We start from the raw sequence: 14,375 nt of genomic DNA on the forward strand, positions 1-14,375 counted from the left end.
GCGCCACTCTGGAAGATTTCGAAAGCAAGAACCTTCATCGTGTAAATTCGCTTTATAAATGACGTTCGTCAGTTGACAATCAATTTCTCCGGTGTTTTCTATCGACGAATTGTGTTCCTCTGACCGTCCTAGCTTTCCGAGTCGGTCGCGCTCTTGAACGCTCTTCGCAGGTTCTCCCTCCAGTGCGGTCGAAGTGCACAGCTAGGCGAAGAATATTGCTTCCGCTTGACCCTCCATCCACTTAGCATGTAGACCAATGCAACAAAAACGAGGCATGCATCTTGCATAGCTGAGCAGCTCGTTCGTTCATCTATTGGCAGTTCATCAACGGCGGGCCAGCTGCCGCCGGTCCCTCTGCCTCCTCGGGATGAGGGAGAAAATTCTGCTACAAGCATCGAGCTCTAATAAGGCTTGCAAAGCCGATACTAGTGATGTGGTTCTACGGTTCGGGGCGTCTTTGTGCCTCGAAGGTGAGCCCCGCACGAGTCGTAAGGAGCTTGTTCTACCTCGAAGCTTATATTCATGCCGGTAACATGCCCACAGAGTCGTATAAGGGGGAATTCCCAGTACCATGTGACTCCTATGGAGGGACAGAATAGGAAGCCCCACCGGAAGAACGATGGAGGCCACGGACGCAAGCCCACGCGGTGATTGATTACACGACTGTTATACCGATCACAGATGATTTATTTACAAATATAGATCCGTCTCCGGCGAGAATCCGGTGGACTCGAAGGTTAGGAATAGGTACAAGACATCTGACACAGAATTAACGCTCATGGACTGATCATTGAACTCGAATGATACGTAGAGGAAAGGAGGAAACTTCCGACTCCTCGATTCGTCTTTCTCTACATCCCTAATATGAGAAGCCAGAAGTCGGATTCGTTGCGTGCCCCATCCGAAGATCTGCAGGGATCACATTTCCGGGTTGGGCCCCTCCAAGTCTGACAAGACACGAACAGATCCGCTGCCTGCTGAATTCGATCTCCGCTTGCTAGTTTGTTCTGCGTTCCGAGGACCCTCCGTATACTCCGTCGACACGTCCCATCGTGCCGGAGGCGGCCGTTTTCCATAAGAGCATCTCACGCAACAACAGAGGATTCTCTCCGTTCACAGAGGTCAAGCAAAAATAATCTCGATTCATTTCATCCTTCGGAGATGAGAGATGCCACTTGCCCTATCGGTGAGAGAATGTATCGAATTGGAGTCTTCTTTTCCTCCGGAACCGGTGTGGATGCGTGATTGGGATCAGCAACTCGTCGCACATAACCTCAAATTCGTGAAGCGTTTGACTTATTTCGGGATCTTTCCGAGCGGGATGCATAGCGATAGATTCACTGCTCGAATGAGTTGGTTACAATGCAAGAATCCGTTCTTGTCGGAAGAGAGCTCTTCTCGAAAAACTCAATCAATTTCGAACGCTGTCAATGCTTGTAGTATAAGGTAAGTCGATCGTCTGAGTCAATCAAGATAGAACAGATACACACATCCCCTGGAACTCAGCAGATTTTGGAAGTCTCCAGAGTATTGTGGGATTAATGGCAACTTGCCCAAAAATTGTAGAATATTGATTCAGGAATGCCTCACAATGGGTGCTTAAGTGGAATGAACTGCTATGAGGATTGCGAGTATTTGATGGACCCGGAAGGCCGTGCGTCGTACCTCGCCGGATAGAAATATATGCTACGGCGAGCCGATGGGCTTCCGACCGGCCATGGCTGCTTTGGTGTATACTGGAGCTTCACCTCTTGTAGTATTCATATCTCTCTCACTTTCACGAGAAATCGACTGTATGATCCAGTCAAAATGAAATGCTGTCGAGGAGTTGCATTCGAGCCCTGCCGTGAAACGAGACGAAAAAAATTCACCGGGAGCTTCGCAGCAAAACCCTCCGCGAAAACTCTGAGTGTCACTCCTGCGTAGGTCGGACGTCGCGCCTCCTCGAGCTTTTGGTTTTTTTTCTCTCCTTCCCTCGGGTCCTATAAGGATGGACAAGCCCGGCGCGCCGGGGCGACGCCGCTATCTCGATGCAGTGTGTGCGCACGAAAGGAGATTTTGAAAGCTCAGGTCGACTCAGTTCGGAGAATCGCTTTTCCCGTTTTGTTTTCGTCGTCCGTCCGTCACGCAGAAGGCGTCCGAACGACTTCCCCGGGTCGAGCTCGATGCACGGAATACATGGCGTGTTTGCGTGTGACGAAATTTTGGCAGGGTGAACATAAAGCTTTGTGGCTGTTATCTGGTGGTGTATTCTGTGGGGTGAGAAACGTGGGTTCGTTTGTTTGCTTCCGAAGAAGAACAAAAGACTCTTGCTCCCAATCGCTCCAAATCCTTTCTCTCGATTTCCCATACTTTCCCAGCCGCACTCGTTTCCAGTAGTAGTCTCTGCCGAGAGCGAATCATTCCGCGGGCGTGGACGGCAGAGGTTCGGTGACTCCGACAGTTTGACAGACCCATCCCGAGAAATCGACGTTTTCGTTTTCACTGCTCTTTATCCACGGGTGATCCATAAGGGTTTTCAGATCACCTCGCTCCGTCGGCTCACGTTTCAAGCTGCAATTTCAGACGGGAAACGAGTCAGTATCTCTTCAACAACTCCGATACATCACCAAAATCCACAATCCATGCTGTATTATGAACCTATCCCTGTCTCCGATTTCGGAGTCCAGAGGGGGTGTTTGCCATCCTCGGCAGAGAGGCTGAACGCTCGAAGCGAGCGGCGACCGCGAAAACTCAACAACGCACCGAGTGGCGGTACCGTAGGTCTCACAATGCCCTCTTCGCCACCGAAAACTGAATGGCCTCGCCGCCTCCGTCGCGCGGTCCACCACGAATTCGCCGCGCTCTTCGTTCAACCAGGCCTCTGCCATGGGTCGCGCTCCGGGAACGTTTAAAGAATCGCGTGATGTGCGAGACGCTCCATTAAAACATATATACGGCCTGCGAGCTCTTGAAAGATTGGATTGGAGTTCCGAAATCTCTGTCAGACTCCACGCGATGAACACCGTGTCTGGGAATCGGTTCACCCTTTCTAAGACCCTCCCCCCGTTTGGGTCGACCGCAGAAGATGCGGCCACGCGCCATCGGTTGAGTATTGATCAGGTACAGCACAGGCGGTGGCGACGTTGTTTCCGGAGACGTCTGTCGGATCGGCGCTCATAAACGCTCAACCTGAGCCTCTCTAGCGACGCCGTGGAGGATTGCGCACATTTTGATCTCCCTTTCACCTAAGGACGCGATGTCGTTTATCCAGCTTACCATCGATCGACGAAGTCTTTAAAGTCATCGCTGAAGACGCCTTGGGGAACCGTGGGCGGAGGTTCATTGACAATGTAATCGAGCAGCTCGAAGATGGACATTGTGGCCGGCTGTTGATCCTGGGGGTTGTTTAAGGGATTGTACTGAGATCCGAAGATGGCCGACAGCTCCTTCGCGTCCGGTGGAGGGATCGGATAACGACCTAGGGCCATCTCGACGAGAGAGAGACCCAATGACCAGATATCTGATTGCACCTGCGAACATTGAGAGAAAAGCTTCAGCGACTGATCTAGCGGATCAATGGTCCGAGCGTTCACCATTCGGAAGAGGAATAAATTCGACTCGACGGTGGGAAAGAGAGAGAACGCCATATCGAACGGAAGAAATGACTACGATGGTAATTTGTGGCCCTTCTGATTCGGTGGAGGTCGTCGGTCGGTGATCGGCGGGGAGATATATTGCCTCCCTTGCTACATAATTGGGCGCTGAGGGGGCGGGTGGCAGGAGAGAAAGATATCGAATAGCATGAATGGCGACACTGATAGCCAGTTTGGCAGCGTGTCTTCCCCGTCTTGGTGGCAGCCCTCGCCGCCATGGTTTCCGCTTGCAAGACATAGTCGGACGCTCGATCGGCTCTTAACCCCGGCGCAGACGATCGACAGACTCGCCTGTTCTAAAGAGTGGGAAGGGAACCTATGGTCGCAACTCACTGTGTAATGGGTGCCCTGAAGTCTCTCGGGCGACATGTAGGAGCGCGTTCCAACGAACGAGTTCGCCATCGAGTCGATCAGCTGGCCACTCACACCAAAATCACATATTTTGATTTCTCCTCGACTATTGACGAGGACGTTGCTGGGCTTAATGTCTCGATGCATAATCTGATGCTTCTCGCGTAAATAGTTCAGACCTGGAACGTTGGGGGTCAAGTCGTCGACGGCGTCATCATTCATTCGTTGTCCTCACCATAATGTTTTGCTGTTTTTATTCATTTTTATTATTCGATCGACAAGGGCTCGCTGAGTCTCGTTTCATGACACCATGCGAGAGATGCCGATCCTTGGCCTAACCCACCTTTGAGAATGGCGATTGTCACTTTGCCGAGAATATTCTCAGGTATTCGACCGGCTTTCTTGAGAACGAGATCGAACGAGCCGCCGTCCATGAACTCCATGCAGACACTGATCTCTCCGTCGCTGTAGAAAGCGCCATAGAAACCGACGATGTGTGGCGAGTTGCACTTGTGAAGCACTTTGAGCTCTTGGATTATCTGGGTTCTGATACTAGGCTTCACTTCTAGATGAATAAGTTTTCGAGCCATGATGAGTCCGCTCGGTTTGTGCAGCACCTGAAAGTTTCCAGAGCCACTCGATCGTATTTCGAGCTTCGACAAAACCGAGAATTATCGAGAAAAACCGCGTCGCTTCACTCCGCTTAATCCAACGCGCAGTCGAGACCCTCGACCGCTCATGGGGACCGCATCAGCTAGCCCGCGAATCTGGCGGATCGATCCGGGAGTTTTCTCGCTAGGAGAGCTTCCTCGAGGAGACTTGAAGGATTGGAATTTCTCTCGAACCGCAACAGCTAAGAAGCCGCAACAACTTTAGCCATGCTCCCGCTTCTGAAGGCATGGCAGAACTCTACAGTCCTACGCTTTGAAAGCGTTTCCCTGATGACGATTCACAGAACACACTCAGCCGTTCGCAAACGTGGTTTGAGTGTCCCAAGCGGTACAGCGAGCCGGAGAGATCCGATTTTCCAAGGGATTGCCTGAGATGCAAGCGGGTAGCCACTCAGTGCGTCGAATCGGTCGTTACCGCTGGAGTTGCTGCTTCTGCCGTTGTTGAGAGTAGCTCGTTTGCTTCGTGTCCGTTTGTACTTAGGTCTCTTCGGTGGGGTTTTCTCTTTCCTTCAATCGAGCTCACTCACTGTTCATATGGCAGCCACGCTCGTGAATTATTGACATGGACCGAAGAACGGTCGGAGGAAACTCTTCGGCAGCCGCCGGTTGGCGGGATGCCCTTCTCGATCCCGACTGATTGCGCGCCCGAAAAAAACGGGAGACGCCCCGTGACAGCAATCGTAAGCTGTTCCGAGTGGTCGAGACTCACTAAACGGAATCGTGAGTCCAGAAACTCATTCCGAACGACTCCGGAGTTCCGACGATCCGTGGAATCGATTCTGGGCTTGGCCTGCGGCAGCCGCGGAGTGTTCAAAGACACCTTCGTGGCTCACAGCGCAGTATCAAATATGAGCGAGCGTTCCGATCGGAAACCTCGAGGGAAAAATACGTTCTCGTCGTGAAGACATTCCTTTTATCGTTACCCCTCCACAGGACTCGGGATCTTCTCTTCCAAGCGCTTCTACAGCCGGTCGCGACATGGGTTCTCAGCTCTCCTGTTCCCTGTCCGTTTCCAGAGGAATTTCATTGCGGTTTTACTGTCATTCGTGATCCGACTCCCTCGTCTCTTTCCGGAATTATTTCCGAATCGGGATGGGATCAGTTGGACTTACCTTATTAACCACGCCTCCATTGCCTGACCCGATCTCGCCGAGGTTCTCGAAATCCTCCACGGTCAGATCGACGACTTTCTGTTTTTGTGAGATGAAATGCTCGAGTCGTTTCCGTTGTTGATCGTCGATATCCAAGCCTTCCAAGGTCTGTCGAAGAGCCTCGAGACTCGTGTCGACGTGTCGGGTCCTGCGAAGAAGCACGCGGTTCAGCATCCGATTACCTTTTGGGACTGAACAAATTCTCCCTATCATCCTCAGAGCTCATCTCCCCCTCCCTCTCTACTGCAGAAATAACGGTCCCGTCGATTCCAGGGTTCTAAAGTCCCACCGAACGAGACCTGTCCCAACCTTTGTCGTATTGCGTCCATCTGGGAGCTCAAGTCGCATTGGGGGATGCCCGTTCCGAAGACGAGGTCTAGGGGCTGGCTTTAAAACTCAGTGGGGTTCAAGGATATTATGTATGTTCCACGAAAGAACTCGATCCCGTGGATTTCGATAGTCTTCTGGGAGAAGCACACATACGCTGCGATGGAGACCTCTAAACAGGTACGCAGCACGCTTCTCGGTAAAATATTCCTCATGGCGCGTACATGTTATGTTCGGACAGGATTGAATCAGCGGGACCCTCCCCGGCTGGGTCCGTCCGGAAAAGCACAGAATGTCCCTCACGCTGAGCACACCCTTCCGCTTTATTATCGGCCGCCCCGTTCGCTCCCTGCAGGAACCTGGGAATGATCAGCTGTTCCCCGAAGCTCTATGCGAGGGAACAAGGAGCGGGCGAGCTGTAACACGCGAACCTCGACGGAAACTCGGCGCGTTCGGAGGACCTTCTTGTACGATATGAATTGTATCTCTCTCGGAAATTTCTCCGCGGCTCCGTCGCCAGGTTCTCTGGTGTGATTCGCAGCTCCCTCGCCCCATGACACAAAAGGAAAGAATGAAGATCTGCGCCGAACGCCCCTTCGCAATGGGACTAGTGACTGTGTCGATCGAGACGAATTATTCATTCGAGGGAGTCTCTGGAGTGAAATTTCAAGAGCAAGGGAAACAGGAAAGGAAGAAGCTTCCTAACGCTCCCGAGCCTGAGCCGGAGCCGTCAAGACAAGCTGTGGTTGGAAGTTTGAACGCTCGGAGTCTTCCCGTCACGTCCGTGAGAGGAGACTTCCCTGAAATTGAGAAGCCACAGGAGCAAACAATGAAAAATGCTCCGACCGTTCGACGAGCTTGGATTTGGCTTAAGCTCCGTCCAAATCCCGAAAGTCGCTGTAAAACAAACTCTGCGGATCTTCTATGCCTCGGAGAGTTTACGAACTCTTGACCTTAGCTCAACCTTCGAGGTTTAGGTACGCTCTTATTTTCGGAGCGAAGTCACTTGTTGTCAACGGCTTTCGATTCGCGGTGTCTCAGTGAGGAAGGGAACGGAAGAAAATCAAGGAAGTTCTGCGACTTTATCCGGATGTCTTAATAAATCATTCAGCTCCGAATGCACGAATAAAAACAACACTCAAGTATTCGAGGGAGAATCCTCCGGAGAAAGGAGCGTCCTCACGAGTCGTTCGCGGAGGAATTCTCTCTCAATTGGTGAAGGCTTCCGTCTGCGATGGTACCGGGGCACAAGCAGCAAATGAACGAGTAACAAGAGGGCGGAGGAAGCTCTGCGGGAGAACACTCGAGGCGATGCGGGAAGCAGTCGAAGATTGTCATTGCATTATCGTTCCGACGGGACTCCCGGAGGATCTACATACGAGGCTCTTCACACGCGAGTTCTCTTCGTAGGTCCCGCTCAGCCCGGCTGGGCGGGCCAGCTATGCTGTGTTTACACCCGTTCTTCTCTCCTCCGCAAGTTCACCTCGGATCAATATTTTCCGAGCGGGGGTTTTCTGGGTCCGCCCCATACCGCTCTCCGTCCTGATATTGGCTCGCGATCCCGGCTCGTGGTCGAGAGTACAATTTTTCGCTCGATCCCGTTGCGTTTGGAGAGGGCATTCCCCCATGCACTTCTACTTTTTGAGCGAGGAGGCGGACTTACGCAACGGGATCCTATAGGACTGAGGGAGCTCACGACGACGAATTCGACAGGTACCTCAGTTTCTACGTGTGAGGCTCGCGTACCGGAAGGACGACAGTATGCTCGTGCTGCAGAGGAATTCGGGTTGAGGGCGGTCGTTGTAACGAGGTTTCACCCCAGCTCTCACCTGCGAGAATGCGAGTAGGACAAGGTCGCTCTCGCTTGCGATCTCTCGCAAGAGGAATTATGCCCTCCGAAGTATCTCGAATCGGAAAACTCGAACAAAATATTCTGGCCGGAAGGGGAGAGGAGGGCTTATAAATATTTCAAAAGCAGACGAATAGATCGATATGAATTTTAGATCATTGCTCGAACGGAGACCTGCCAAGCGACTGCGATTCACCGACTCGCTGCGATGCCGTAGTTCCCAGCGGACCGGAAGGAAAAAGGAACGAAAAAAGCCCGAGCTCTCTCCTCCCTGGAGTATAAAAACGTTTCGAGTCGACATCATTGATTCGATGATGTTTGGAAGGAATCCAGCTGGCGGAACCGCATGGAATTCCTCGAGGAACCGCATTTCGCAGAAGGGAACGTGTCCACAAGCGAAACCGGAGTCGTGACGCTATTACAAAGCTAACGGTTCCGAGCGAGAGGGAAATTCCGGCCGGCCATCTTTCACAATGTTGCAGCGACCTGTTATCGCGCGACGGAATGAGCTCAGAGAAAACGTGTAGAAATGTGGCGGCACCGAGGGATCACCGGCTCGATGCCGGCAGGTGTGAAATTTTTATCAAGGCATATGACACCCTGAAGAGGTGGCCAGAAGCACAGGCTGGTGTTTGTAGAACGGGAAAAAAACCATCGACATTGACTGAGAGACCGAGACGACGAAGAAGAGCAGAAGACGTCCCCGAAGGATTGGATGTCGATGAGAATCTACGACCACTTCTAGAGGGGAGAACGCTCGGGTGTACCTCGGTGGGGGTCGACGCCGCACAACAGATCATGGACAGAAACTGTCGGCATGTGTCGTGAACGATAACAAAGTATATGTTGTTCTATGCATTGAGAGAGGACTTGAGGGACACGGTGCGAACGCCGGTCTCGATGCCCGCAATGGAATGACGTGGAGCGATTGAAGAGCCGAGATCGACGGCGGCCGCAAGGACGGTGCGTAATCGCGGAGTGAATATCTCCGAACGATTCCTTCACGCTGAATGAATATCAGCCGAGGCGAATAACAGCCAATAAGACACATCTTGGACTTTCATGCTTCCTTTTGGCGATTACGGCGATTCCATCTCACCGGTGCTGCAAGCCGCCCCCGCTGACGCGCTTCCAGCGCACCGAAGGATTTCAACTTCTGCGGCTTCTAATTTCCACAAGTGGCCTCCGATCCGTAAGCAGTTCTGCGCTACAAGGATTTCAGCCTCGGGCAGGTGGATTGATCCATGAACGGCTAGACGGCTCGCTAGAGCTTATGAAAGGGAAGAGGAACGTTGACGACGACCGACGGCAGCGCGGCGGCGCAAAGGGGAACGACCAAAAGCTTTCTCGTTTCGCCGTGCGCAAGCCACGAACCATAAAATCTCTCGGCGAGAGCACTATTTGTGCTTCCTCCCTCCGTCGACGACCGCGGGCCGGTACAATAGGACAGCCGATAAATATCCGTTTGTCAAACTGGGGCCTTTTCGGCGGCCAGCCGACCCACCCGCCCGCCCGCAGTGACGGCATCGGTTACGGCGCGCCGCTTGCAGAACGCGATGTTCTGTTGGAGACATGTTATTATTATGAAAAACAAGAATGGCACAGAGGATGTTCGCAGACCGGAGTGATGCAAATACGTAAGCGGAAGACATATGCGAGAATCCGTGGAAGAGGAACAAATTGGCATGCGTGCCAATCTGCTCCGGTCCAATCTGACCGCGACGGCTTCGAACAAGAAGGGCATTATACATGTCGGAGTAGCTTCCCTCTGGAAAAAGGAATTCGAGCTCGGAGGATGGCCGATTATAAAAAAAACTCCCATGTCCTCCACCTCCCATCGTAGGTACATAAACTATGTATGTCAATGCTCTTCAAGTCTGTGCATCATCGATTGGTAGACGTTTTCGGAACGCTCAGCTCAGGTCCCGCACAGAAACGCCTAGAGCTCGGGGGAAGATGGATTCGATCCCATGTCTTGCTCTCGCAGCCAGTCGAGGAGCGAGAGCGAGCTTACTCACTAGAGCGTAACGTCTTATCACGAGGTCTCGAGGCAGCGATTCGTCTGAGGTAATTCGTCACCATTATCGGACGCGTTCGCTGTTTCACCGGATATATGTTCAAGCAACAAGAAACGATATAAACAATCAGTCGTTGAACGTTTTTGTCTATCGTCTTCTATTCGCTTCGTTTCATGCTGCTCAATATGCATCGTGCGAAAGAGAAGAACAGTCTCCTCTAACCACTTCCCGTGATTGAACGTCGGATATCCACAATGCCGACGAGAGATTTTTCTCGTGCCGAAGCCAACCGACCGTGGCCGTTTTTGAGTCAATCTCGCCTAACAGGGTCGAAGCCTGGAGAAGTCATGCATATTCCGGCTATTTTGCGTGCACGTCAGATTGTCCATTAGACGATAGGGGTAAGAGAGTACGGATTCCAATCGCTTTCCCGTGCCCATCGACCGAATATTATTGTTCTCGTCGGAGGGACGGGAATTATGCTCGCATCCAGGCAATCCTCAATCGCGGACCGACAAACGGTTGACTGAAGGCATCGATCGCTCCTCGCGGAAACCTCCTCTAGATTCAAGGTATTCATGATCGTGGATTGGGTATTGGCCCGGTGGAAGGATACATGAAGCGGAGTGACTCGACGGAATCACTCCGAGCACCGTCAGATTCTGCAGCCGAATGAGATGACACAGTTCGAGCGATAGGCGAAGTTCCCGCGAGTCTTTCCTCAAGCCTCTCCGCGAGGAGCGATTCACTCCTTATTCGGCCGCAGAATCTGAGAGTGACTGAAGTGATCCCATCGAGTCACTCTGCTCCTCGTATCCTCCGACGGAGCCAATACGTGATCCACGATAAGCGAATCTCTGAACGATTCGAGTTTCAAGGACCCGAACAAGATTCGGCTCGGAAATGATCTCGGATCGACCCCGTGTCCCGCATGCTCCCGCTCTCCGACGACCGACTCCGAGTATCCCGGTGATGAAGCTCTCAATGTATATTCATGTATCCGACCGGGAAGCAAGAGATACCGTTCGGAGGTCTGAGAAGGAATCTCATCGAAGAAAATCTTCTGAATAGTCGACGCCAGACTGAAAATTGATTCGATTCATTTTCCGGTTTACGGTTCCCCCTACGCCCTGGCGCGTTGTCGATCCTCAAAGTTACCGGCCGGAGCTGTCGCAAAACTTCAAGTCGTGTGCTCAGGTCCAAAAGAATCCAATTCTCCGGAAAGCTGGATATGGTTTCAATATTGCTCTTCTCCGCCTGGAGACAGGCACGCACTGAGACCCCGGTCACAGTTTCCGGGACGCAGGACCCCGTGGAACCTACTTTGACTTGGCGTCCTACTGGTGGACACAAGCTTTGTCCGTCTCCCGCTGAGCTCCTACTGCGCCTCCAGAGCAGCCGAAAACAAAAACCCGACTCCACGATGGCTCACTTCGCAGCTGATTCGAAGCGCAGCTTTCGTGCCCAGCAACAGCGATACCCAAGCAATTCTCCGGAGCGGAGCCTTCAAACTTCAGATGAGAATCCTTCCCCTGAACTTATATTCGGAATCTGGGTCCCCATTGACGTGGATTGGTCAACATTGACAATATTGTGAGCTCTTCCGCTGCCTGGTTCTGGGAGAAGTTGAAATTCCGCCAATCGACTCGGAAGAAGGGCCGCTGCGATCCGGTGACGCGAGCAGAAAGCCGACAACCAGAAACTTCAGTCGTAGGTTACCAGAAAGTTGCGGACTTCGATAGAGACGCTCGCTCGCGCGGTCAAAGACAGCGCCAGCGGTGGCCCGGCGAGAGGTATAACTACGCGAGCAGAAGCGCCGAATGCTCGGTCGGCAGCCCGCTGGTCGAGTCTCAGCGTCGCCGGACTCGTTGGCCACCGGATGACTCGACTTTCAGCCGGGCTGTAGGTTGGTCGTTGGCTGCGTGCTCTTGTTTCAAGCCGCTCGCTTGAAGATTCCGTACCTCAGAGCAATCGCCCATTCGTTTGTCTGCGATTCACTCTCACGGCGGACAGTCATCTTCACAGTTTTCTGCCGAACTCTTCCGAATTTGACGGATGGTCTAATAGGACTGGCGCTGAGTCAAGCTGGTCGCACGCGCTCGCTCGTTTGTTGCTCCGTCCGGACTCTTCCCTTGACAACGTCCGACCACGGTCGGAAAGGAATGAGAAGAAAGAGGAGCGGAAAATATCTAGCCTCGGGCTACCCCTCGCTAGGGAGGAGTCGTTGCCGTCGGGACGCAGCGAACGAAGAGAGAAATGATGGAAAATATGCTCGCGCATTCAAGCGAACGATAATATAACACTTCGTTACCGGGCCATGTTCCATATGATATGCTGTACTTTTCTCAGTCAGAAAAACCTTCGTCAGGATGGGACCGAGGATAATTGTTCGTGTCCGGGCCGCGAAAAGTTTCTGCGGCCCCAACCAGGCGAGCCTGATGTCTTGAGACTAGATCGGAGAGCGGCGAGAGTAAATGGGAATATCGAAACATTCTCGGCGCGGAGGGGGGTCTCTGGGGTGAAATTCGAACGCTCAGATCGGGATTGAATATGTTAGCAACAGTCGACTGCAGAAGTCGTAGCTCTTCGGAACCATGTTCTGACTACTCATTCCGAGACGTCGGACGACAAAGCATTCGAAGGTTGGCACTTTCCTTTTAGAATAGATGTGCCCCGACAAATCACACTTGGCAACCCCGTTCGGAGTCTGAGCACGGGACGAAACACAAAAATCAATTCATGAGCGGGACCCGAGGCGCCTAACTTTGTTTGCTCGGGTAAGGTCGAGGGTCGTCAACCGGAAGATTGAGGCTCGCGTCAAGAGCTATAAGTGCGTATATGGAAGGAGCCGAGTCGAGGAGACAGATTAATAAAAGGCTAGGGAGATGACTTAATGACACGGCTCAAAAATTAATGGATTTTTCTCCAGACACAACTCTTTCGAGGAACTCCGATTTTCCGGCAGAGTTTCCGTCTGAGGCGCGGCGCGGATCCAATAGCGCGATGAATATTAACACCGATTCCCTCGGAGCTCGTCCGACATATTCGGTTGGAGTTCCCTCAACTTGACGACACGAACTCCCGATAAGGGATATTATCATGCACGCACAGCAAAATCGTCGATTGCGCTCATAACACCCTCACTGCAGCGATTCCAGACGGATACTACCGAGCCCCCGGGTAAAGAGAGTCCTCCCGCCCTCGAGACTCGGATCGTGTGTACTCAAATTCGGTCGAACAATGGGCGTTCGTTTAGAGCTCGGAGAATTTCGGCTCCCCCCCGTGTCAGATTGGAAGGACGTGTTCGCATCCGGGCTCGTATCGAATGCGCCATAAAACGGAAAGAACGAAAGGAAGCCGAAAACGGTGGCCAGTGCTCCATAAACAGGCGCGGTCCGGGAGGATGCAAACAAGTGTCCGACAGAAAATTTCCGCACGCGTTTTCTGCGTGGCATCGACAACCACTTGTAAGATCGCCAGGTCGGCATCCCGTAACGGTCCACAGCGACTGCAGCGACCGTAGCTAGAGTCCCTCAATACTCGTCAATCAGCTTTTCGAGACTCTGACGGTCCAGGGTGTCCCGCAATCACCTGGCTCGTCCCTCGTCGTCCCGCTGTGCCCCGCTTCATCTTCGAGCAGAGCGTGTCGCTTTGGTAACTCACTCATTGATTTTGTCGTCCAGAAGTTGGTCGAATGGCTCAATTGGAGGCAGCGTTAGGTTGAGTTTGTTTTTCGACGAGCTGCTTCGAGTAGTGGTCATGGCGATTCATTCACCTCACGCACCGCAAGGTCCGCAGCTGCAAAACTCTCCCTCGGCGACGGGTGCTGCTGCAGATCTCAACTCCGTTTCGTTGTCGATGCCTCTGTTTGCCGGGCTCCGCTTGGGACTCGATTCCAGTTGTCGCTTCCGCTCGTCTGGTGGCAAGTCGGAGGACCCGTTCACTGACTCACTGAACTGACAGCTCACAGAATAGGGGACTTTTTCCGGCACCGATCAGCCGTCGGAGCTGCTGCTTCTCCGCGTGACTCGGGGTCTATCGAATCTTCATCAGGACTTCAGCGTTGTCCATCCACAAAGCTTCTTATAGTTCTAGTGGTTACACTAGAAACGATCCTCGAGACGGCAGTGGTGGAGTAGAGCCTGCTCGCTTGCTCGCTTGCTCGCTTGCTCGCTTGCTTGCCTGCTTGCCTGCTTGCCTTCTCTTTCTCGCTGCTTGCTTCCTCCGGCTGGTGAGCGAATGAACGCATTTTTGTTCGTCCAGGACGAAGAGCGAGGGCGCCCGCTCGCCCGTCCGTCCGCTGCTTACCAACCTCAGTGTACCGCTACCATCGCGACCTGACCGGGATCGATTTTAACAAAACTTGATACAGA

At 52.7% G+C, this 14,375-nt stretch overlaps 1 protein-coding gene across 1 annotated transcript; it reads right to left on the reverse strand.

Annotated features, from left to right (window-relative positions):
* Positions 1 to 2,001: 2,001 nt before the first annotated feature.
* Dsor1 (mitogen-activated protein kinase kinase 1) lies at positions 2,002 to 13,828 on the reverse strand. Its single transcript, XM_003745986.2, has 6 exons — positions 13,666 to 13,828; positions 5,770 to 5,956; positions 4,330 to 4,603; positions 3,969 to 4,165; positions 3,259 to 3,512; positions 2,002 to 2,553 (listed from the first exon to the last, which is right to left on the reverse strand). Exons 1-6 carry the CDS (start codon positions 13,761 to 13,763, stop codon positions 2,400 to 2,402), a joined length of 1,164 nt encoding a protein of 387 aa, XP_003746034.1. The 5' UTR covers positions 13,764 to 13,828; the 3' UTR covers positions 2,002 to 2,399.
* Positions 13,829 to 14,375: the final 547 nt, after the last annotated feature.

Source organism: Galendromus occidentalis, unplaced genomic scaffold (assembly GCF_000255335.2).
Source record: "Galendromus occidentalis unplaced genomic scaffold, Mocc_1.1 scf7180000077487, whole genome shotgun sequence".
Taxonomy (NCBI): domain Eukaryota; kingdom Metazoa; phylum Arthropoda; class Arachnida; order Mesostigmata; family Phytoseiidae; genus Galendromus; species Galendromus occidentalis.